The 22,500-nt window shown below is 42.5% G+C and overlaps 2 protein-coding genes across 2 annotated transcripts in view; both read left to right on the top strand.

Moving 5' to 3' along the window:
• The window catches only part of LOC143302288 (complement component 1 Q subcomponent-binding protein, mitochondrial-like), a 9,773-nt gene extending 1,003 nt beyond the window's left edge, over positions 1-8,770 (top strand). The window contains exons 2-6 of the mRNA XM_076616889.1: positions 1,071-1,218; positions 2,463-2,538; positions 3,172-3,301; positions 6,660-6,748; positions 8,050-8,770. Coding sequence (XP_076473004.1) covers positions 1,071-1,218; positions 2,463-2,538; positions 3,172-3,301; positions 6,660-6,748; positions 8,050-8,196 — 590 coding nt within the window. The 3' untranslated portion in view covers positions 8,197-8,770. The remainder of the gene's footprint in view (positions 1-1,070; positions 1,219-2,462; positions 2,539-3,171; positions 3,302-6,659; positions 6,749-8,049) is intronic.
• An 11,937-nt stretch (positions 8,771-20,707) lies between these two features.
• Positions 20,708-22,500, top strand: part of LOC143274731 (matrilin-1-like) — a 19,663-nt gene continuing 17,870 nt past the window's right edge. Inside the window, exons 1-2 of the mRNA XM_076578639.1 lie at positions 20,708-20,837; positions 22,076-22,088. Of these exons, the coding sequence (XP_076434754.1) occupies positions 20,799-20,837; positions 22,076-22,088 (52 nt within the window). The 5' untranslated portion in view covers positions 20,708-20,798. The remainder of the gene's footprint in view (positions 20,838-22,075; positions 22,089-22,500) is intronic.

Below are 22,500 nucleotides of genomic sequence, written 5' to 3'. Positions count from 1 at the left end.
AATTATGTAGAAAAATCCGCTTTGATAGTAAAATAAACACATTTATAATTGTAGACAGTAAGAAAAGGAGTTGCTCTGCACTGTGGCAACATGTTTAGTCAAGGGAGAGCAGCAGGAATTTCAGATCAGGGAATCTGTCATGACATAAAATGATAGAATACAGTTCAGTCTTGAACATGATATGATATGATGTATATGGAGAAGGGAGAAGAAGAAAAAAATATGATAATGATCATGATCCCAGAAATAAAGGTTGAATGACTTTTTATGACTGACTGAATAAATGAATCTTTATTTTCCAGCAGTGTATATGTGGCTGACTTGTAATTTTGCATATATTTGCCATTGTATTAACACACAAAGACAGGCTACATAATCCATACCCGTATTGCCTGAAGATAAAACACACATGTTAAAGATCCTGTAATCCATGTCAGTGTTCAGTGGGTTATGGAGACATGAAAATACCCAGCATGCATCAACCTTGACATAGTCATCGGCAGGTTGATGTAGGTTGTGTAATGGAAAGAAGAAGATATAAATAATAACGCAGTGTAAGTTTGAGAGAAATAGCATTGCTGATGAGCTCACAAAGCAAGTGAAACACATCTGCAAGAAAATACACACGTTTGGATGAGATAATGAACTGAGGTTTTGTATGCAGCATGCTTTTAGCTCACATAAAAGAATCCACAGCAACAAAAAGGTTGTCCCTGGCAAAATTCTGTTGAAAGAGTAAAACAGATATCCTTGCAGACCAAAAAAAAAAAAAAAAAAAAAAAAAAAAAAGAATATGGGTGGAGTTGCACTGTGGTGACGTGTATGGTAAGAGTATGTAGACTCTATGGGAAGAGCAGCCGCAGTTTCACACAGATAAATCTGTTGTAACAGAGATATACATAACAATTAACACACACACACACACACAGTACACACACAGTACACACACACACACACCCCTCCCTCCACCCCCCACCTTCCTCCTTCCCCCTACACGCTAGTTCGGCCATGGATGACTGATTTCTAAACTTAAAATCAATGTGTCATTGTGAATTTTGTTCCGCTATCAGTGGACAAGGAGCTGTCCAAGTTCCTGGACAAGGAGATCAGCTATGAGGAGTCCGCAGCCAACAAGCCACAGGCCCGGGGCGTGGAGGGCTTCGAGGTCAGCACAAATGATGCCGACGTCACACTGACTAGAAAGTCCGGAAATGAAACGTGAGTGAAGGTGGTAGTCATGATGGCTGCCGGAAAAAAGAGGGCACTAGTCAGGGGGGCAAAGGGGAGGTTACCTACTTCCAGGAGGTTATCGGCCATAGCTATTTTCGTTTTCTCCGCATAGGCGGATAGTAGTTTGCACAGGACAGGAATGTCAGACCCCTGCCGGAATCTGCACTAGTGGGTCACGGTAAGTATGTTACTTAAACGTAATTTTAGATAGAAAATTTCCTTTCAGCCCCAATTCAGGTCAAGTGTAGAATATTGATTTTACATTTATTTCACATTTTTAAATATCATTTTTCACCTATTTTCATGTCACTTTCCAGTGTGTCTTCAGTCCATGTAAGACACACACCAATTTGTCACTGCAGCTAATGTTTTTTTTGGGTTTTTTTCTTCGTCGTTCTTATTGTTGGTTTATGCTGGTGGTTGCTGTTGACTGAGGCAAAGCAGTAATATAATTTCTTTGGGTATGACATGAGAAAAAAGAATATATTTCTAATCTGCCTGATAGTTATATTTTGTCTTTAATCCAGTTCAGGTGTAACTGTCACAAATTACTTGTTGAGTGTGACAGGTAGATGTCATGATATTCCACACGAGTCATGAAAGATGTATTTATCGTCATAGCGTTGGTATGGGTGTACTGTAAATGGAAGTAAGTTTCATTTTAATTTTTATTGTGGAATGCCAGGAATTTGTAGATCATTGAAAACAGTTCATTCCAGAGAAATATTTCAATTCTGGTTGTTATTTTTGTGTACTTTTATACTGTGTGCAAGTGGGATGTTATGTGTATTTGTGACCATTTTTACCCCAACATGAAGGCAGCTGTATTGCATTTTTGGTTGGATATTTGAATTTGAAGTAAGTTTGTAATGTTTCATTGTTTGCGATTGTTGAAACCATAGAGGAGAGAGTGTTGAAAGTGAAAATTGTTGAAAAATTTATCAAAACGGGAAAGTTATAAAATTTTGGGTTGATTTTATCATGAATTTTGTGTATTTTTATGTCTGTTTACATTTATGCTATTTATTTTTTTATTTATTTGTGTAAAATATATCCCCCATGCCACAAAAGGGGGTCAAAGGATTACATGTATGTCCTTGATTCTTGTTAGTGAGCTAAACTGGTGTGTGTGTGTTCATGTGTGTGTGTGTGTGTGTGTGTTTGCGTATGCTTTGTGAGTATTAGTTGAATCTGTGGAGACACAAAATCTGTAAAGACATGTTGTGTTACAGGGTGGTGGTCAAATTCAGCATCAATGCCTCCGTGGATTCTGAAGGGCCACTGGCCGAAGGTGAACAACCAGCAGAGGTAATAGTGTTAATCTTTATGTTGTTCCTGTATTGTGATAATCAGTCACATGTGATTGTGAATGACAACAATTTTTTTTTCAACATTGCCCATACCCACCTGCCCCACTTCCTCCACTCCCTTCCCAGTAAAATCATAGAAAACCCCTAAGCATTTCAAACTGAATCAGCCCTAGAAAAATAAGTGTTGTGTCCAGTAGATCTGGATCAAGTCTGGGCTGCACAATCACAAGACTGGTATTATGTTTACATATGGTGTCTCAACTGTTTTTAACCGTAGGTTTTCTTTCATTTTGCATTGAACTTTGAAGACTAATGTTATATTGACAGATGGTGTCTTGCTGTTTTTAACCATAGGTTTTCCTTGATTTTGCATAAAGACTGGTGCTATATTGATAGACATTGTCTTGGCTGATATTAACTGTAAGTTTTCCTTGATTTTCCATTGTTTAGATATGGTTTCTCAACAGTTTTTAACCAAAGGTTTTCCTTGATTTTTTTACATTGTTTACTTATGGTTTCTCAGTGGTTTTTAACCATAGGCTTTCCTTGATTTTTTACATTGTTTACTTATGGTTTCTCAACCATAGGCTTGCTTTCCTTTTTGAATAGAAGACTGGTGCTGTGGTTACAGATGGTGTCTCGGCCCCCCTTCACCGTAGAGCTGAGTAAAGGGGACGGGCGGACCCTGTCTATGCAGTGTGTGTTTGTGTCGCCAGACGAGGTCGATTCTGAGGGAGGGCCTCGGGATGCTGAATCTATTGGTATTGCTTTTCTTTACATCTGTTGCCCTTTAAAAAAAAAAAAAAATTTTTTTTTTTTACATTTTAATTTTTTTAAAATTTCATTTTGATTCTTAATGATTTTAGTTCAGATTTTTTTTTTTTAATGTTGGGTATTTTAAATTTTGAAATGCTGTTTATATCTTTATTTCATTCTTTTTTAACCATTTTTTTCCACTCCACTTACGCATACCCAGATTCAAACTCTCGACTGTTGGTCGCTGTTCTTTCTCTGTCTCTGGACCTTGCATTTGGAATGAACTTTCTCTTTCGCTTCGTCAAGTCTCCACACTCAGCTCTTTCAAGTCTGGCCTTAAAACCCACCTCTTCCCAAAATAGCCTCCCTTCCCTGCCTCTTCCTTGTCTTTAGTTTCTCCAGTTTTAGAGTTATGCGTGCGTGAGAATGACTGGTGCGAAAGCGCTTAGATTTGTCTATGCACAAGATTCAGCGCTATATAAGTACCATTATTATTATTATTATTTTTTTTTCTTCGTTATTTGTCTTGTTTATCTTTTAAAAATAGAAATATAGTGAACATGTGAAGCATCTGTTTTCTTGCTTATTCTTTTTTTGTGTGTGTACTTAGATTTTAGTCTATATATATGTTTGTGTTTTATTAATATATGTTAACATTGTTTCTGTCTTAATTTCATTTCAGTTTATTTTTTTTCACAGAAAATTGCTTGACTTGTGAAACATTTGCTTTATTGGTCATTATTATTATTATTATTTAAGTTTTAATTTAGTAGTATTTATTTCAGTAACCCTGGCACATCAAACTCAAACAATCACACACAGACACACACACACAGACACACACACAGACACACACACACACACACACACACAGACACACACACACACAGACACACACACACACACACACACACACACACAGACACACACACACACACACAGACACACACACAGACAAACACACAGACACACACACACACACACACACAGACACACACACACACACACACACACAGACACAGACACACACACACACACAGACACACACACACACACACACACACACACACACACACACACACACACACACTTCAGGGGAAAAGATGTGTCCTCATCAAGCCAGGGGAGGTAAGTAGTTATTCTTTATTCATGGATTAGGCATTGTGATTGAGCCACGCTATCTGCTTGGTTGTATTATTCTTTTTGTTGGTGGTCTTCATTGAAAAATTAATTGTGTGTTTGCTTTGCATGTGTATATGTCTGTGTGCTGGTTGGTCATTGATATTGCATGTGTATGTGTTTGTGCTTTGGTTGGTCATTGATTTAAGGTCTGTTCATTTCTGTGATGAGTGTGCGTGTATTTGTGCTCAAAAGATCAGATGAGCCCTGAAAGGGCAAAGAAATTTGGGAGCTAGAAAGAAAGTAACAAGAATCAGATTAAGTTTTTTAACTGAACATAAAATCAACTGACCAGTTACAACAGATAGTGTCTGGTCTCAGAATATTTGTAGGAAATTAGCTTTGTAAATTTGGATCACAAACTAACACAAAATTTATAAGTTAAGGATGAAGATTAAAAAATCTTTTTGTACCTGAGTTGTTGGAAATTATAGGAATGAACTCTTTTATCTTAACACAAGAAAAAAACTATGCATATTTGTTATTTTCTGTCTGCAAAGGCATACAGTATTCCTGGGATATTTTGTTCTGAAGGTGTCAGTTTGCAATCCATACATTAACTCATTCAGTCTCGCACCCAAGCATTACTCTGGTATCAAACTTTGTCTCGTTAAAATGGTTTTCATGTTTCTGCATATATATGCATAAACCGTAGAACGGGACAGAGTTCAGTTCAGTTCAGTTACTCAAGGAGGTGTCATTGCGTTTGGACAAATCCATATACGCTACACCACATCTGCTTAGCAGATGCCTGACCAGCAGCGTAACCTAATGTGCACAGTCAGGCCTTGAGAAAGAAAAGAAAAAAAGAAAAAAGAAGAAGTGCATAATGGATACATCATTAAATTAATGGATGAATAAATAAACAAACGAATGATTAAATCAATAAATACATCAACAGATAACATTAAAAAAAAAGATAAGCAGATAGATAGTAATAGAAAATAAAATGTGGGAAAAGAAAATATAAAAATGATTAAATAAAATAGACAATAATGATATGATGATAATGCATAAACCATAATGAAATGGAACTAACTGCAACAGTATTTCTGAATGTGTCTTCACTTCATTTGGAGGAAAAACGTTGAATATTTTCTGCAAATTTTCCGCATCTATATAGCATGGAAGTTTTTGCTGAGGCTGTGGGTGGAATGGGTTAACTTTCACTGCCAGTGAGTTTAGAGTGAAACGTTTTCCTGGTGCCAGAAGCAAGGAAAAAATGGTGTCTAAGAATAGCTGGGGATTGCCCTGTGATGTGAAAGAAATATGGTCTAGCCTACCATGGGAAATTAAGCGCAGTAGGGTTGTGAATAACCAATCCATGATCTGGTCGCACCTCAGCAATGTAGGTGTTCTACCTGGCTGGTGCTGAAATGCGACATTAGCTGTGAGAGTGTTTTAACTCACTCCAGACGATGGGACGCTATAGCGTACCTGATGTAAGGTAGCGTTCTGGACGATGGAAGGCTATAGCGGTTTCGACAATTAAAAATTTTTCCACATTTTCCTCATGGGGTAGCATAACAATCGCAGCTGCACCGGGCATTGCGAACATGTCAGGGGTCAGATGGAAAGTTTCTTCTTGAGATTCTGTAACAACACACTTGCCAGCGAGTTCAGCACCCCACATGACAAGCTAATCTGCATACATCGCAGATACAAGTGGCGTCGCAGGCGATACAAGTGGAAATTTTTGGAGCAAACTAGATCACAACAGCAGCTTTTACTGCTGCTGAAGTGATTGAAATGCTTGAAACTGAAGGTTTAGACATTGACGAGGATGATGTAGACGTTGAATAAAGGATCTGCAGTGAAGAAAGCTACCAGCAAGAAGGTACTGACAGTGACTCAGCTTCTGAGAGCAGTGAAGAGGGAGGGGGCTGGGCGTACACACAACGTTAGAAGAGGGGTCAGTGGGTCAAGTACAGTGAGTTTCATTCATTTACTTTGTGTTCTGTATTTTTTGTGATTTTTTTCCCCTAACCCTAACAAATGGGTCGTCCCTAGGGAAAAGCAAGGGAGAAAACAATTCATCCGGATTGAGTTAAGAGTCTGTAGCGTTTTACAGTTGCTGAACTGAATGTTTATTGTGTTAATATCAAATGTGCTTGTGCGTGCGTGTGTGTGTGTGTGTGTGTGTGTACTTGTGTGTGTATGTGCTTGTGTGTGTGTGTGTTGCAGTGGACAGTTTTGAGATCCAGGAGGTGGCACTGCATTCTGGGGAGTGGAAGGACACAGTGTATTCTGTGTCGTCTGACATCATGGATGGGGTGAGTCTGTGGACTGGGGTGTTGACATTTTGTATTCTTTGTACAGTGGTCTTGATGATGATGATATGGATACTTATTGTATTGCATTACTCCTTTTTATCGCAACAGACTTCTCTGTGGAAAGAGCGCATCCCTACACTGAGAGCGTTTCCCATTTTTTTGTATTTTTTTCAGCCCGCATTTTTGTTTGTTTTGCTATTGAAGTGGATTTTTCTACAGAATTTTGCTAGGGACAACCATTTTGTTGCCCTGGATTCTTTTACATGGGGTAAGTGCATGCTGCGCACAGGACCTCAGTTTATCACCTCATCTGAATGACTAGCGTCCAGACCACCACACAAGGTCCATTGGAGGGAGAGAAAATACTGGTGACTATTTAGTACCTATCCTGGGTAAAAGTAAAAGACCAAGCTCTAAGCACTTGACAAACACAGAGTCATTTGCACAACAGGCTGCCTACATGGGTAGAGCCGACTGAGGGTTGCCATTGAGCGTTCATCATTCATTTCCTGCGTCACGCACACACACATACACTATATATAGACATGAATCACTTTATGTGTGTGACCATTTTGTTTATTTACCCTGCCATGAAGGCGGCTATACTCTGTTTTCGGGGGTGGGCATGCTGGGTGTGTCCTTGTTTCCATAGCCCACCGAATTCGGACTTGGATTACGGGATCTTCGATATGTGTATTTGATCTTGTGTGTGTTTCCATATAAGGGTGTTCAGGCAGGTGTGGCTGCCTACATGGCGGGGTAAATAAATAAAAAATACAGTCATACATGTAAAATGTTACATGTCTGAGTGAGTATGTGTGTGCGTCTGAAATCTGATTGAATGACACAGGAAACGAATGATGAGCTGTGACAGGGGATCAAACTCCGGAAAACTAGGGCGAGTATCCTGCGCCCTAACCATTTGACCACCACAGCGATATTTCGCTTCTTTGGTCATTGTCACTTCATTCTTTTGGAAAGTGGGGATCCTCTTCTCTGCCCTCACCACTTGCAGGGCAGGAAACTCCCTCATAGTTCTTTGTTGTCCTGGGAACAAGCAGGAGGAAACAATTTCGTTTGGCTGTTCGGTTGTTGGTTCTAACAGTTTTCAGGTTGGGAAGTAGATTGTGTTATCCTGAAGGTTTCGTTTGGCAATTCTATTATTGGTTCTAAAAGTTTTCTGTTTGGGAAATAGATGGTGTTATCCTGAAGGTTTACGTTTGTGTGATTTTGTAAGAATGATATTATGGCTGTTATCACTTTCCATTTGTATTGATTCTTGCCTCCCTTGTTTTGTGCAGAATCTGTACGACCTCTTGATGGACATGTTGGACGAGCGAGGCATCAACGAAGAGTTCATCAACCAGCTGGTGGAGTACAGCACCGGATATGAGCACAGCCGCTACTTGAGCTTCCTGAAGAACCTCAAGTCCTTTGCCGAGAAGTGAGCGCTCCTTACTGCAAGGAGGTGTACTTACTGCCTCCAGTACAGTGCAGTACAGTACAGAGTGTGTGTGTGTAGAATCTCTGAATGTTGAAGATTGTGTTGAATGACGAAAGACGGTGATTAAGTGTTGGAGAAATGTGATTATTTGGGTGACTCGTGTTGGATGTTTTGGTAACTCTGTGTTTTTCTCACTCTTGAGTGTGGAGCACAGTTTTTTCAGTGTTGATCGGAATTAAAGCATTTTGTTGGTTCTTTGCTGATACGAACCGGAACGCACACAAACTGAAACACAGCTGGTCACCATTCACACACCCACACTCACACACACTCACACACACACACAACACACTCACAATTGCACTTATATACACTACTGCCATCACCACCACCTCCATCACAACCAGAATTCAGAATTTATACTCATATACGCCATGAATGTACCATTGTGCAGTGCTTGATGTGTGTGAATGTACTGATTGAATAAAAGTAGTTCTCGAAATGAATAAAAGTAGTTCTCGAAATACTGTGTCTGCCCTGAAGTGAACACTCTCTTTGGATGTTTCAGACAGCATTTCCAGAGTCATGGGAGTTTTGAAATTTTCTTGGAAAAATGGGATGACCATATCCAGGACTGGAAAAGTCATGAAAATAAATGTTTTGGTGTCATATATACTGTACCATGTCAAACTGATGCAAACTAGGCCTATCTGTTTGCTCTGCTTGGCCAAATTTCGCTTCCTTTTATCCTGTTAGTTCCTGAAAAGTCTAGGAATTCACACGATACCTTTCACCACACCTGGTAAATTGAAGATTTTGCTTCAGCAAAAAAAAAAAAAAAAAAAAAAAAGCAGTGGAAGTGGTGAAACTTACATGATAACCCTTTCACAGACAGCGGAAAAGAGGAAGTTGGCAGCATGGTGTAGACGCTTATCTGCCACGACAGTGTCCATGACGGTCTGGGTTCAAATCCCTGTCTGGACCTTTCTCCCAAGTTTGATTGGAAAATCAGACTGAGTGTACAGTCTTCTTCTTCTTCTTCTTCTTCTTCTTCTTCTTCTGCGTTTGTGGGCTGCAACTCACACGTTCACTCGCATATACGTGAGTGGGCTCTTACGTGTATGACCGTTTTTAACCCACCATGTAGGCAGCAATACTCCGCTTTCAGGGGTGTGCATACTGGGTATGTTCTTGTTTTCCATAACCCACCGAACGCTGACATGGATTACAGGATCTTTAACGTGCGTATTTGATCTTCTACTTGCGTATACACACGAAGGAGGTTCAGGCACTGGCAGGTCTGCACATATGTTGACCTGGGAGATCGTAAAAATCTCCACACTTTACCCACCAGGCGCCGTCACCGTGATTCGAACCCAGGACCCTCAGATTGAAAGTCCAACACTTTAACCATTCGGCTATTGTGCCCATCAGTGTGCAGTCATTCGGATAAGACTGTAAACTGAGGTCCTGTGATCAACACGCGCAAATATATATATGCATGTACTCGAGGCCTGACTAGCATGTTGGGTTATGCTGCTGGTCAGACATCTGCATAGCAGACGTTGTGTAGCCTGTATAGATATGTCTGAATGCAGTAACAGCTCCTTGAGAAATAAAAACTTGAACTGAAACTCACTGCCAAGGAAACATAACTCCTGCTGCTGAGTGCCTCTGCAGAGGAACGATCTGTGAATATATGTATAAAATCAATGAAAAGTTCTACCGGCTACGTTTTTTTAAATAATTACATGAAGCTTTTTTTTTTGCTGAAAGGAAATTCACCAAGTTATCTGTTGGAAGCATTTTTAAATTATGAGATGTACAGATGATTTTGGGCTGGCGGAACGATGACGTATATTTTAGCTGGTAATTTTGCATTTCATGATACATAAAACATACCTGTAGCATTGTGAATTTAAAAAAAACAACAACCCCAAAACAAAAAAAAAACAAACCCCAAAACAAACAACCCCCCCCGCCCCCCCCCCCCATAAAAAAAAAACAAACAGTGACAAGCATGCAAGCAAAGAAAGCCTACAAAATGGAGTCCTAGTATCCAAGATGATGTAACTTTGCCTAAATAACAATCCAAACTATTAGACAACTCACAATTTGGAACAATTCCAAAATGCGTGCCTTCATCAAAGTCTCTAATCCCCCTCTTCCTCCTCCTCTCCTCCCTTCCTCCTCCTCTCCCTTCCTCCTCCATCTTCTTTCTCTAGCTTGTTGACTCACTTGTGTAAACAAAGTGAGTCTATGTTTTAACCAGGTGTTCGGTTGTCTGTGTGTGTGTGTCTGTGTGTCCGTGGTAAACTTTAACATTGACATTTTCTCTGCAAATACTTTGTCAGTTGACACCAAATTAGGCATAAAAATAGGAAAAATTCAGTTCTTTCCAGTCATCTTGTTTAAAACAGTATTGCACCTCTGGGATGGGCACCAAAAAAAAAAAGAAAAAAAAAAGAAGCCTAATTATTTGCAAACTGCATTTACTGTTATATTTTTTAATTCTCTAAACTTGGCGCTTTGATCTGATATTCTGACACAACAAGAGCAGTCATTATTATCATTTTTTGTTCAAACAGGAATTTCTTTTGCTAAGCATGGAAGTTTTATTTATTTTGTAAACGATTTGGTGCAGATAGTAAAAAAGGGAAATTACTCTGTAATTAATGCTAGGGGACTTAATTTGCCACAAGTGAGTCTTGAAGGCCTTGCCTCTCTTGTCTTTGTTCTTGTGGCACCTGCGTTTTCCCTTGACCACGCCCACTCCTTGACCACGCCCCCAATCACCCCTCCACATGAAGTTTTTCAACATTTTCAGGTTCATGTAAATGATGATATATGACCATAAACTGCTGAACACTTAGTGTCTTCAGTTGTCAACAGGCCCATTGTGGAGTGATGGCCTAGAGGTAACGCGTCCGCCTAGGAAGCGAGAGAATCTGAGCGCGCTGGTTCGAATCACGGTTCAGCCACCGATATTTTCTCCCCCTCCACTAGACCTTGAGTGGTGGTCTGGACGCTAGTCATTCGGATGAGATGATAAACCGAGGTCCCGTGTGCAGCAAGTACTTAGCGCACGTAAAAGAACCCACGGCAGCAAAAGGGTTGTTCCTGGCAAAATTCTGTAGAAAAATCCACATCAATAAGAAAAACAAATAAAACTGCATGCAGGAAAAAAATGGTTGGCGCTGTAGTGTAGCGACGCGCTCTCCCTGCGGAGAGCAGCCCGAATTTCACACAGAGAAATCTGTTGTGATAAAAAGAAATACAAATACAAATACAAATTTTGCTTCTGCGTGTCCTCATTCTCTTGTTGAGAATCAGATAATAAAGTATTCTGTACTCTGTATTCATACACATATACATACATTCGAAACTCTCAGCTTACGACAGACCCTTAGTTCCCACCATTGCTATCTGGAAAAAAAAGGAAATGATAATAACATTAATTACATTCTTGTCAACTCTCTTCGGCTCTCAATCGTATATAAATCATTATCTCACATTACTTCATAAATAACAATTCATTTCATTAAAAAAAAAACCCAAAAAACCCTCGCTGTTTCTGTACACACCACAATCATTCCTGTCCTATTATTTGGGAGGGGAAGAAGTTTACATTCCTAGCTAGGTCACTGGCTTTCTTTGTTACGTTATCTCTTGTACTCTTATAACCAAGGCAGTGACTGATCACTGTAGAATAAATAGCAGCACACACTGCAAAAGACAGAATTTCAGTCACTCACCAAAAGCAGCAGGCGCTCACAAAATGTCCACTGAAAGTACAGAAAAAACCTTTCCTTTTTTTTTTCTCAGTGAACTGACACATAGACATTTCAATCAATTGTTAAAGGTGGAAAAACCTAAAGATTCTTCCTTTTGGTGGTGATATGACATCCCAAGATACTTTTAACAAAACATCCAGTGGGGATATAAATCCTATGGACACTTACTGCAACCCAGAAAACATATGGCACTCCATTAAACACAGAAGTTGACAATAACTGGTTCAAAAATTTTCTCCCCATGTAAACGTTATTTATATATGAAATATTCAAATATATTTGATATATGTTAAATATTGAAATAAAGTTTTATAATCAAACTAATGACGACAATAGCATCAGAGGGTTTCCCAACATACCTGACAGGAGAATATTCTGGGTCAGCATATTTGCCTTTGCTTGCTTGAAGTTAATCAAGGTTGCATGTTGTCGTCTGTTGCGTGTGCGCTTCATTGTTTTGATCGCACATTGGGCCAGCAGATGGTCAATGCTTTGAACCACAGATCACGTTGTGTACCACGATAATAGAATAGAATTGAATAGAATGTCTTCATTACCAAGTGTACAGGGGTTGCAATGAATATTGGTGCGGATAGTATATAACAAGATACAAACATAAATCGAAAATCATACACAAACACAGATACAGTAGAAATAAGATACATACAAGTGCATATCAATATAAAAACTTGTGCATACTCACGCATGCACGCACTGCACACACACACATGCACGCACGCGCGCGCGCGCGCGCACACACACACACACACACACACGTTTGAACAGAAGCTGCATATTACATGTGGATGGGGCTGATGACTAGATATTCAGGTAGATGGTTGTTGGTTGCACAATTCTATTTATCACACTGGATTTGTTCGAGAGACAGGGCATTGACTGCTTTGGGGAAAAAGCTATTGGCGAAGCGATTGGTTTTCGTTCTTATACTTCTGTACCGTCGACCAGAGGGGAGCATCTCGAAAATCCCAAAAGCTGGATGTGATTCGTCCTGGCTGACTGATTTTGCTTTTTAGGATAATAGGACAGTGTCCATGTATATTCATGATAGAAATATCGTCTTCTTCTGGGCATGACAACAGTTAAGTCAAAGATGGCCAAGATGCTTCTGGCTGAAGGAAAATTCAGGAAAGCCTGATGCAGGGTTTGCCTATCATACAGACAGTGAGCAGGTTAATATCAAGAGATTTTTTTCTGCAACATTGTTTTAACAAAATACATTGCATGCAAATTCTTATCTGTCGTATTCTTGTAAAATACATTAAAAAAAATTAAATATGAAGCCAAGCTGAGTTTCGTTGTAGTCCGTACAAAAACTGATCACCACCACCACCACCAGTTTTGATGGGTGAGCGGTAATTCTGGAGTGTTTGTGCATGTTTGTGTTTGACTTTGTTTTTGGGTCTTAGGGAATGTAACGCAGGATTTCATTAAAAAAAAAGAAAAAAAAAGCACGGAAAAAATACAGAATTTTGTTTGTTCAGACTTGTGGGAACACTGTACAGTGTCAGTGACGATAGAAAATTAACTATCACCAAGCCCTGATAATCACCAACAGTAAAAATAATCACCAGATACTCTGAGCACGTAACAACAGAAATGATTGATGATTGATTGATTGATGTGGACACTTATAGAGCGCCTATCCTCGGTCAGAGACCAAGCTCTAAGCGCTTTACATACACGGGGACATTTGCACCACAGGCTGCCTACCTGGGTAGAGCCGACTGACGGCTGCCACTGGGCGCTCATCATTCGTTTCCTGTGTCATTCAATCAAATGATAAAAGGTCTGAGCACATCATTATTTTGCAACATCTTCATTGGCTCCCTGTCTCACACATAATAACGTATAACATCAGCACTCAATGTTTTTACCTTCACCTTCACCTCTCCCGTAGTCTGGGTTCAGACCGTTGGGGCACCGCTGCTGACCTGGCCACCACCCCTCTCCACTCTTCACGGTTTTCTGATTTCCTCAGGGCGTCACCGAGCGTCAAGCCTGTCCACCCCCGGATGTTGTCTTCCCATCTCTTCTTCTGCCGTCCTCTCCTTCTGCCTCCTTGTACGGTGCCTTGCAGGAACGTTTTGGCAAGACCAGATGATCGGGAGATGTGTCCACACCACCTAAGTTTGCGTTTTTTCACTATGGACAGAAGGTCTTCGTAGGGTCCAATACTTTGCTTGATTCTGAATCAAGCAGAATCAAGCAAAGTAAATGTTTTTAATGTATTCACAAATCTGCCCCTTCCTATCTTTGTGGCTGCCTTCACCTCTACACTCCATCTCGCTGTCTTTCGATCGGCTTCGGATCCACTCAGTTTACGCATACCCAGATTCAAACACTCCACTATTGGGCGCCGTTCTTTCTCTGTCTCTGGACCTTGCGTTTGGAATGAACTTCCTCTTTTCGCTTCGTCAGGTCTCCACACTCAGCTCTTTCAAGTCTGGCCTTAATACCCACCTCTTCACAAGATGGCCTCCCTCCCCTGCCTCTTCCTTGTCTTCAGTTTCTTCAGTTTTAGAGTTATGCATGCGTGTGAATGACTGGTGTGAAAGCGCTTAGATTTGTCTCTGCACAAGATTCAGCACTATATAGATACTATAATAATAATTATTATTATCATACAGGGTTCATACAATTGTTAAGAATTTCCTCAAGAATTTATACAGCTTGAGTTTCAAGGAGCTATAGTTGTCATAGTGCACATGCTGATCTATGTACACTACACCACGTGAGTCAGGACAGCGGTTGCCTCTTCTGCTGTCCTGACGGTCATCATATGCACACACCACTGCCTTTAGAAGAAGGAAAAAAAAAGAGGAAAAAGAACATAGAAATTACATCCTTTTTTTAAAATTGTTAAAACATTTTTAAAGTCTTAAAAGTTTTTTTTAATAAAAATTAAAAAAATGACCCAAGTTTGGAAAGGTTTTTTAACTTTGGCTCTCTGTGCGCGCGCGCGTGTGTTTGTTTCAGTGTGTGTGAGTGTGAGTGTGTGCGTGCGTGCGTGCGTGCGTGTGTGTGTGTGTGTGTGTGTGTGAGTGTGTGTGTGTGTGTGTGCGTGTGTGTGTGTGTGTGTGTGTGTGTGTGTGTGTGTGTGTGTGTGTGTGTGCAACCTCAGTTTCAATAATGATGCAATATTCGGGAATATTACGTATCTAACTCTTTATCTTGAACTAAAAAAAAACAAAAAACAACAACAACAAAAACAACAGCTACAAACCCCTCTCCAATAAGTGAAATCTGAGCCAAACACGTGAGTTCTGTTTAGATAGATAGATAGCTAGCTATTTTTTGTTTTTTTTTAATTTTTATTTTTTATTCATCTTGTTTATTTTGACGTGTGTGAGTGTGCAAGAAACGTGTCGGTTACAAAAGTCTCTGTCGGCAATGTCCGTGCTCTGACAGTGTTGTCCTGTGGAGAGAAACTTAACAACGACAACTGTCACACAACGTATTCCAATGTAGCCGAGTGGTTCAAGCGTTGGACTTTCAATCTGAGGGTCCTGGGTTCGAATCACGGTAACGGCGCCTGGTGGGCAAGGGGTGGAGATTTTTCCGATCTTCCAGGTCAACATATGTGCAGACCTGCAAAAACTAGTGCCTGAACCCCCTTCGTGTGTGTGTATACGCACGCAGAAGATCAAATACGCACGTTAAAAATCCTGTAACCCATGTCAGTGTTCGGTGGGTTATGGAGACACGGAAATACCCAGCATACATGAACCATGACAGAGTCATCGGCAAGTCGATGTTGGTCGTGTGACGGAAAGAAAGAAGAAAGAAAGAAAGAAAGAAAGAAAGAAGAAAAAGTGCAGTGTGAGGAGAACAGACCCGGACGCTGATAGGTATGTTGCCGTGTTAAAAAAAACCCCTACGCATGCATACCGTCTGTGTCTAGCACATGGACTTACATGCGCTCATGCATGTAAGCACCCCCCCCCCCACACACACATACACACACACATGCGCACAGTGTATTTTTCTAACTGCCACAATACAGCTAGGTTTATGAGATGTACATAGTTCTTTGGTGTGGTATCGAAAGGTAACTTACATAAATTACGGACTAACGACCTGAGGGAGACTGCATGGAAAGAAAGACTGAGAAAGCGGGAGGGGGGAAGACTCAAGACACAAGGCAAGGCACCAGCCGCCGTGGCGAAGTGGTTAGTGTCGCGGATTGACGGCTGGGAGGACGCGGGTTCGAATCCCAGCGGATGTGGGTTTTTCGGCCCGTGGCCAGCTCCTACCCAGTGTTGAGTGTGCTGTGGGCTTAAATGGGGAGATTGGGACCACACAGTCGAGTGTCATCCACTTCAAGGACGCATCTTTGGGTGTGTTGCTCTAATTACCTGACCAACATTGCAAGTGTCTGTATCTCTCGGGCCTGGTTAACGCCGGGATATCATTATGACAGGAAGCGTAGAGTACAGCCTTGTCACGCAGTCCCAAACCAAAATGGACCTCCATAGCAACATCATCATCGTCATCCTCCTCCTTCATCATCATCAATATAAACAAAACAGTCTCAAAGTCTGTGTGGCCTTTCATGCCCTACTCTCATGGTGACCTCAGTTTCGATACCCCTCCATTTCCGTGCTTGGGGTGAGTCCTGTCAATGTTGTCAGTGTCGGCAAATTCATGGGGGGCTGTTGTTTGAGGGGCGTGGTGGCGGTCTCCACTCTGGGAGAGACGCTCACTCAGTCTGGCTCCGCGACATTGTCGTTAGAAGGGGGCTTAGTAGGTGGTGTCCTAAGTACGTTAAATCAGAACAGGCACCACTGAACACCACCGAAGTGACTCAGCAGCAGTGCAGGGTCTCCTCTGGTGTGTGGCCTCCTGGCGACCTAACATCGATGGCTCCCTGTGGACTGCCGACGCTGGAACTGCGACGGACGAACCCGGGTGTGGCCGTGTATGGGGGAATCTAAATGAGCGGCGTGGGAGTAATGCCACTGAAACGGTGCAGATGTTGGGGCAGCAGAAAAAAAAAAAAAAAAAAAATGGCGAGGCAAGGCAAGGAGTTTATTCTGTGTGCCCCCTGGGGGCATTGAAACATTGCATACGTTCATCATTTGCACACATCCAATGAATACAAAAAGAGTGATGTCAAAAACAAGAAGTAGGCTCATGGTAGAGTTGAGTTTAACGACATATCGGCAATAAACCCTCAAGGTCAAGTAGGCTCATTCGTTCAGTCACTTAATATACACATTGAAAAGTACTATTTCACTCATATTACAAACAAACAAACAAATAAAAAAACAACAACAAATCAAATTAAAAAAAAATCGTATCAATAGACAAAACATTCTTTTTATTTAATTTTATCTTATTCTATTATTACTATTATTTTTAAAAAAAATTTTTTATTTTAACATTTTTTTTCTCAAGGCCTGACGAAGCGCGTTTGGTTATGCTGCTGGTCAGGCATCTGCTTGGCAGATGTGGTGTAGTGTATATGGACTGATTTGTCCGAACGCAGCCGAACGCCTCCTTGAGCTACTGAAACTAAAACTGAAACTAATAAAAAGAGCTACGTATAGCAGAAACCAAAGACTCAAGTTTTAACAGTATTCTTTTGAGGTTGTTTTTTTGGGTTTTTTTTCCAGAAAATAATAGGTGAAATTTAATGGAGTTAGGGCGGACTTTACAAATGTTTTAACTCTCTCCATACGAACGGCGAAAGAGACGACGTTAACAGCGTTCCACCCCAATTACCACCATCAAAATATTACAAGCGGAAGGCTCTTACACTGAAGAGGTCAATGCTGACAAAGAATACCACAGTTCTGACGACGGAAGCTAAAGGTGGGGTCATTCAGACACCCACTGGACATCCGAGGGGGTCTGTGTAGAGGAGAAGAGAGGACTGGCCGTCCTGAGTGAGTTAATGACGAAAGCGACTTGCTCACTGAAGGGTGGTAGAAAGAGAGAATGACGGCTAGAGGGGGTTGAATGTCGGAGGGCAGGGGGAGTGCGGGGACGGAGGGAACCGGGTGGGGGGTGGGGGGTGGGGGTGAGGGGTGAGGTACAAGGAAAGTAGGGGGGGGGTGAGGGGTGATGTACAAGGAAAGTAAGAGTGGGGGGGGGGGGGGTGAGGGGTGAGGTACAAGGAAAGTAAGAGTGGGGGGGGGGGGTGAGGGGTGATGTACAAGGAAAGTAGGAGGGGGGGGGTGAGGGGTGATGTACAAGGAAAGTAGGAGGGGGGGGGGGGGTGAGGGGTGATGTACAAGGAAAGTAAGAGTGGGGGGGGGGGTGAGGGGTGAGGTACAAGGAAAGTAGGAGGGGGGGGGTGAGGGGTGATGTACAAGGAAAGTGTGTGTGTGTGTGGGGTGATGTACAAGGAAAGTAGGAGGGGGGGGGTGATGTACAAGGAAAGTAGGAGGGGGGGGGTGAGGGGTGATGTACAAGGAAAGTAGGAGGGTGGGTGGGTGAGGGGTGATGTACAAGGAAAGTAGGAGGGGGGGTGGGGGTGAGGGGTGATGTACAAGGAAAGTAAGAGTGGGGGGGGGGGTGATGTACAAGGAAAGTAGGAGGGGGGGTGGGGGTGAGGGGTGATGTACAAGGAAAGTAAGAGTGGGGGGGGGGTGATGTACAAGGAAAGTAGGAGGGGGGGGGTGAGGGGTGATGTACAAGGAAAGTAGGAGGGGGGGGTTGAGGGGTGATGTACAAGGAAAGTAGGAGGGGGGGTGGGGGTGAGGGGTGATGTACAAGGAAAGTAAGAGTGGGGGGGGGGTGATTTACAAGGAAAGTAGGAGGGGGGGGGGGGTGATGTACAAGGAAAGTAGGGGGGGGGTGATGTACAAGGAAAGTAGGAGGGGGGATGTACAAGGAAAGTAGGGGGGGGGATGTACAAGGAAAGTAGGAGGGGGGGGGGTTGATGTACAAGGAAAGTAGGAGGGGGGGGTGATGTACAAGGAAAGTAGGAGGGGGGGGGTGAGGGGTGATGTACAAGGAAAGTAGGAGGGGGGGTGGTGGTGAGGGGTGATGTACAAGGAAAGTAGGAGGGGGGGGTGAGGGGTGATGTACAAGGAAAGTAGGAGGGGGGGTGTGAGGGGTGATGTACAAGGAAAGTTGGAGGGGGGGGGGTGAGGGGTGATGTACAAGGAAAGTTGGAGGGGGGGGGTAAGGGGTGATGTACAAGGAAAGTAGGAGGGGGGGGGGTGATGTACAAGGAAAGTAGGAGGGGGGTGGGGTGAGGGGTGATGTACAAGGAAAGTAGGAGGGTGGGTGGGTGAGGGGTGATGTACAAGGAAAGTAAGAGTGGGGGGGGGTGTGTGAGGGGTGATGTACAAGGAAAGTAGGAGGGGGGGTGAGGGGTGATGTACAAGGAAAGTAAGAGTGGGGGGGGGTGAGGGGTGATGTACAAGGAAAGTAGGAGGGGGGGGGGGTGAGCTGGAGGAGAACTGAGGAGAAATAGATGAACAGTCAAACAGTGTGAGTGACACAGCGACAGACAGACACAGAGACAGACACACAGACAGACAGACACACAGACAGAAAGAGAAAGTGTAGGAGAAGGGAGAGTGACGAAGGTATCTGCGCAGTTACCCACTTCTGAAAAAAATCAGCCGACTGGGAAAAAAAAGAGAGATTAACACACACACACGCACGCAGACGTACGCACGCACGCACGCACGCGCACACACACACACACACACACACACACACACACACACACACACGCACGCACGCACACACACACACACACACACACACGCACGCACGCACGTACGCACACACATTGACACACACACACACACACACACACACACACACACACACACACACACACACACACACACACACACACACACACACAGAGGAATAACAGATAACAAAATCCGACGTCATCACTTTCTTCAGTTTCACCATGAAAATTAGCCCTCAGCAGAAAACAAACAAACAAACAACCAACCAACCAAACAAATAAACAAAAAACCAGTAACAACTTGAAACGATCATGTAATATATACTGTTCACAATAATTCAAGGCCTGCTTGGATTTGATTTCAATCTGAAAGTACAGCATACTACTGTACTATAAAAGGGCATAGTTATGCCTCTTGCCATGTACAGCAAAGGTAACAACCATAGCTACGGTACTATGAGTTTTATTTGTTTTTTTACCTATCGAAGTGAATTTTTCTACAGAATTTTGTCAGGAACAACCTTTCATTGCCGTGGGATCTTTTACGTGCGCTAAGTGCATGCTGCACACGGGACCTCGGTTTATCGCCTCACTCGAATGACTAGATTCCAGACCACCACTCAAGGTCTAGTGGAGGGGGAGAAAATATCGGCGGCTGAGCCGTGATTCGAACCCGCGCGCTCAGATTCTCTCGCTTCCTAGGCGGACGCGTTACCTCTAGGCCATTACTCCAGTAGTAGTAGTAGTAGTAGTAGTAGTAGTAGTAGTATTGCTGTTGTTGTTGTTCGTGTTATTGTTGTTTTAACTCATTAACATGTTCAGTTGTTTTTTTTTTTTTGTTTTTTATTGTGTTTTGTTTGTTTGTTTCTTTTGTTTTTGAAGCGGTTCTTGACTAATTTTGAACAGTGTAGAAAATACATCTGCTGTACGTAAACATGAACCGAGACTCGCGGGACAAAACACCATCTGTTGGAAAACAAACAAACTGACCAGATACAACAAAGAATCAATCGATCGTCTGTGACGAGGTGTATATAAAGGAGTTCTGATGCTGGGCGACTTGCGACTCCACGGCGACTTCAGAGAAGCGAATAACATCTGGTCTCAGACGTTCTCGTGTTCACTGCCAACAAAATGATGATGGGACTGATTCCTTGGCTGCTGATGCTGGTGGTAAGTTTGGCCTATTCTTCTTCTTCTTCTTCTCCTTCTTCTTCTCCTCCTCCTCCCCCTTCTTCTCCTTCTCCTTCTTCTTACGCTTTGTTTGGTAACAGAACGAATTTTTTCTTGAAGTTTTGTTTTGAAAGTTTGGGATAAACTTCAACACTGATGTGATCTCAGGGTCGTTAAAGATTCGTTGCACTTCTGGTGTTGTTGTTGTTGTTGTTGTTGTTGTTGCTGCTGCTGTTGTTGTTGCTGCTGTTGTTGTTACTGCTGTTGTTGTTGTTGCTGCTGCTGCTGCTGTTGTTGTTGCTGCTGCTGTTGTTGTTGCTGTTGCTGTTGTTGTTGTTGTTGTTGTTGCTGCTGTTGTTGTTGCTTCTGCTGCTGTTGTTGTTGCTGCTGCTGTTGTTGCTGCTGCTGTTGTTGCTGCTGCTGTTGTTGCTGCTGCTGTTGTTGCTGCTGCTGCTGTTGTTGTTGCTGCTGTTGTTGTTGCTGCTGCTACTACTGCTGCTGTTGCTACTGACTACTGCTGCTACTGCAACTGCTACTTCTACGACTACTTCGACTGCTGCTGCTGCTACTACTACTACTATCACTGCTGTTACTACTACTAATACCACTGCTGCTGCTGCTACTGCTTCTACGACTGCTACTGCTGCTGCTACCGACTTACTGCTGCTGCTACTACTTCTACGCCAACTACGACTGCTGCTGCTGCTGCTTCATCTTCTTCTGACTACTACAATTATCATTTTTATAGTTGTTGTTGTTGCTGTTCATGTTGTTGGCTCAGCCGCCGATATTTTTCCCCCCCGTCTACTAGATGGTGGTCTGGACGCTAGTCATTCGGATGAGACGATAAACCGAGGTCCCGTGTGTAGCATGCTCTTTGCGCACGTAAAAGAACCCACGGCAACAAAAGGGTTGTTCCTGGCAAAATTCTGTAAAAAAAAAAAAAAAAAAAATCTACTTCGATAGGGAAAAAAAATGCACACAGGAAAAAATGCAAAAAAAAAAAATGGTGGCGCTGTCGTGTAGCGACACGCTCTTTCTGGGGGAGAGCAGCCCGAATTTCACACAGAGAAATCTGTTGTTATAAAAAGAGAAATACGATACAAATATAATACAATACAGTACAGTGTCTTCTTTGGAATTGATCTGTTTTCCTCTCTCTCTCAAACCACGTCTCATCTTTCTCTCAGTTCTATTCTTCTGATATTTGTTTGTTTGTTTGTTTTTTTTCTATACAGGTATGCGGTCACGGTGAGTAACCGGCTACTCTCGTGTTGCTTTCAATAATTATCTCTGCCTGTGATTTGATTGATCATTCTGTTCGTACCGGCTGAAGATCAAAGTAGCTGTCTGGTTTTTTTAAAAACTGAGCCACACCTTGTTATTAGAAATGAGGGATGCTGTCAAGTTCCCATCCGTCCCAAGAAGACTTTCTTACTTCTGTGAATTCGTTGATGGGCTAGAAGGTGTAGAGTGAAGCACCCATGTACATTAAATTTTGGCTGAGAGGGGTGGGTGGGTAGGGGGGGTGGGGGGTGGGTGGTGGAGGGAGGGCGGAGGGCGGGGATTCGTCATTTCTGACCCCAGAAATCTAACAGTTTTTCCTAGGACTTAGACATGTTCCCTTCTTTAATGAGTATGCGCTCGTGCGTGCGTGCGTGCG

Source organism: Babylonia areolata, chromosome 29 (genome assembly GCF_041734735.1).
Source record: "Babylonia areolata isolate BAREFJ2019XMU chromosome 29, ASM4173473v1, whole genome shotgun sequence".
Lineage (NCBI taxonomy): Eukaryota > Metazoa > Mollusca > Gastropoda > Neogastropoda > Buccinidae > Babylonia > Babylonia areolata.
The sequence above is the reverse complement of the archived record's forward strand: the minus strand, read 5'-3'. Positions and strand labels throughout refer to the sequence as shown.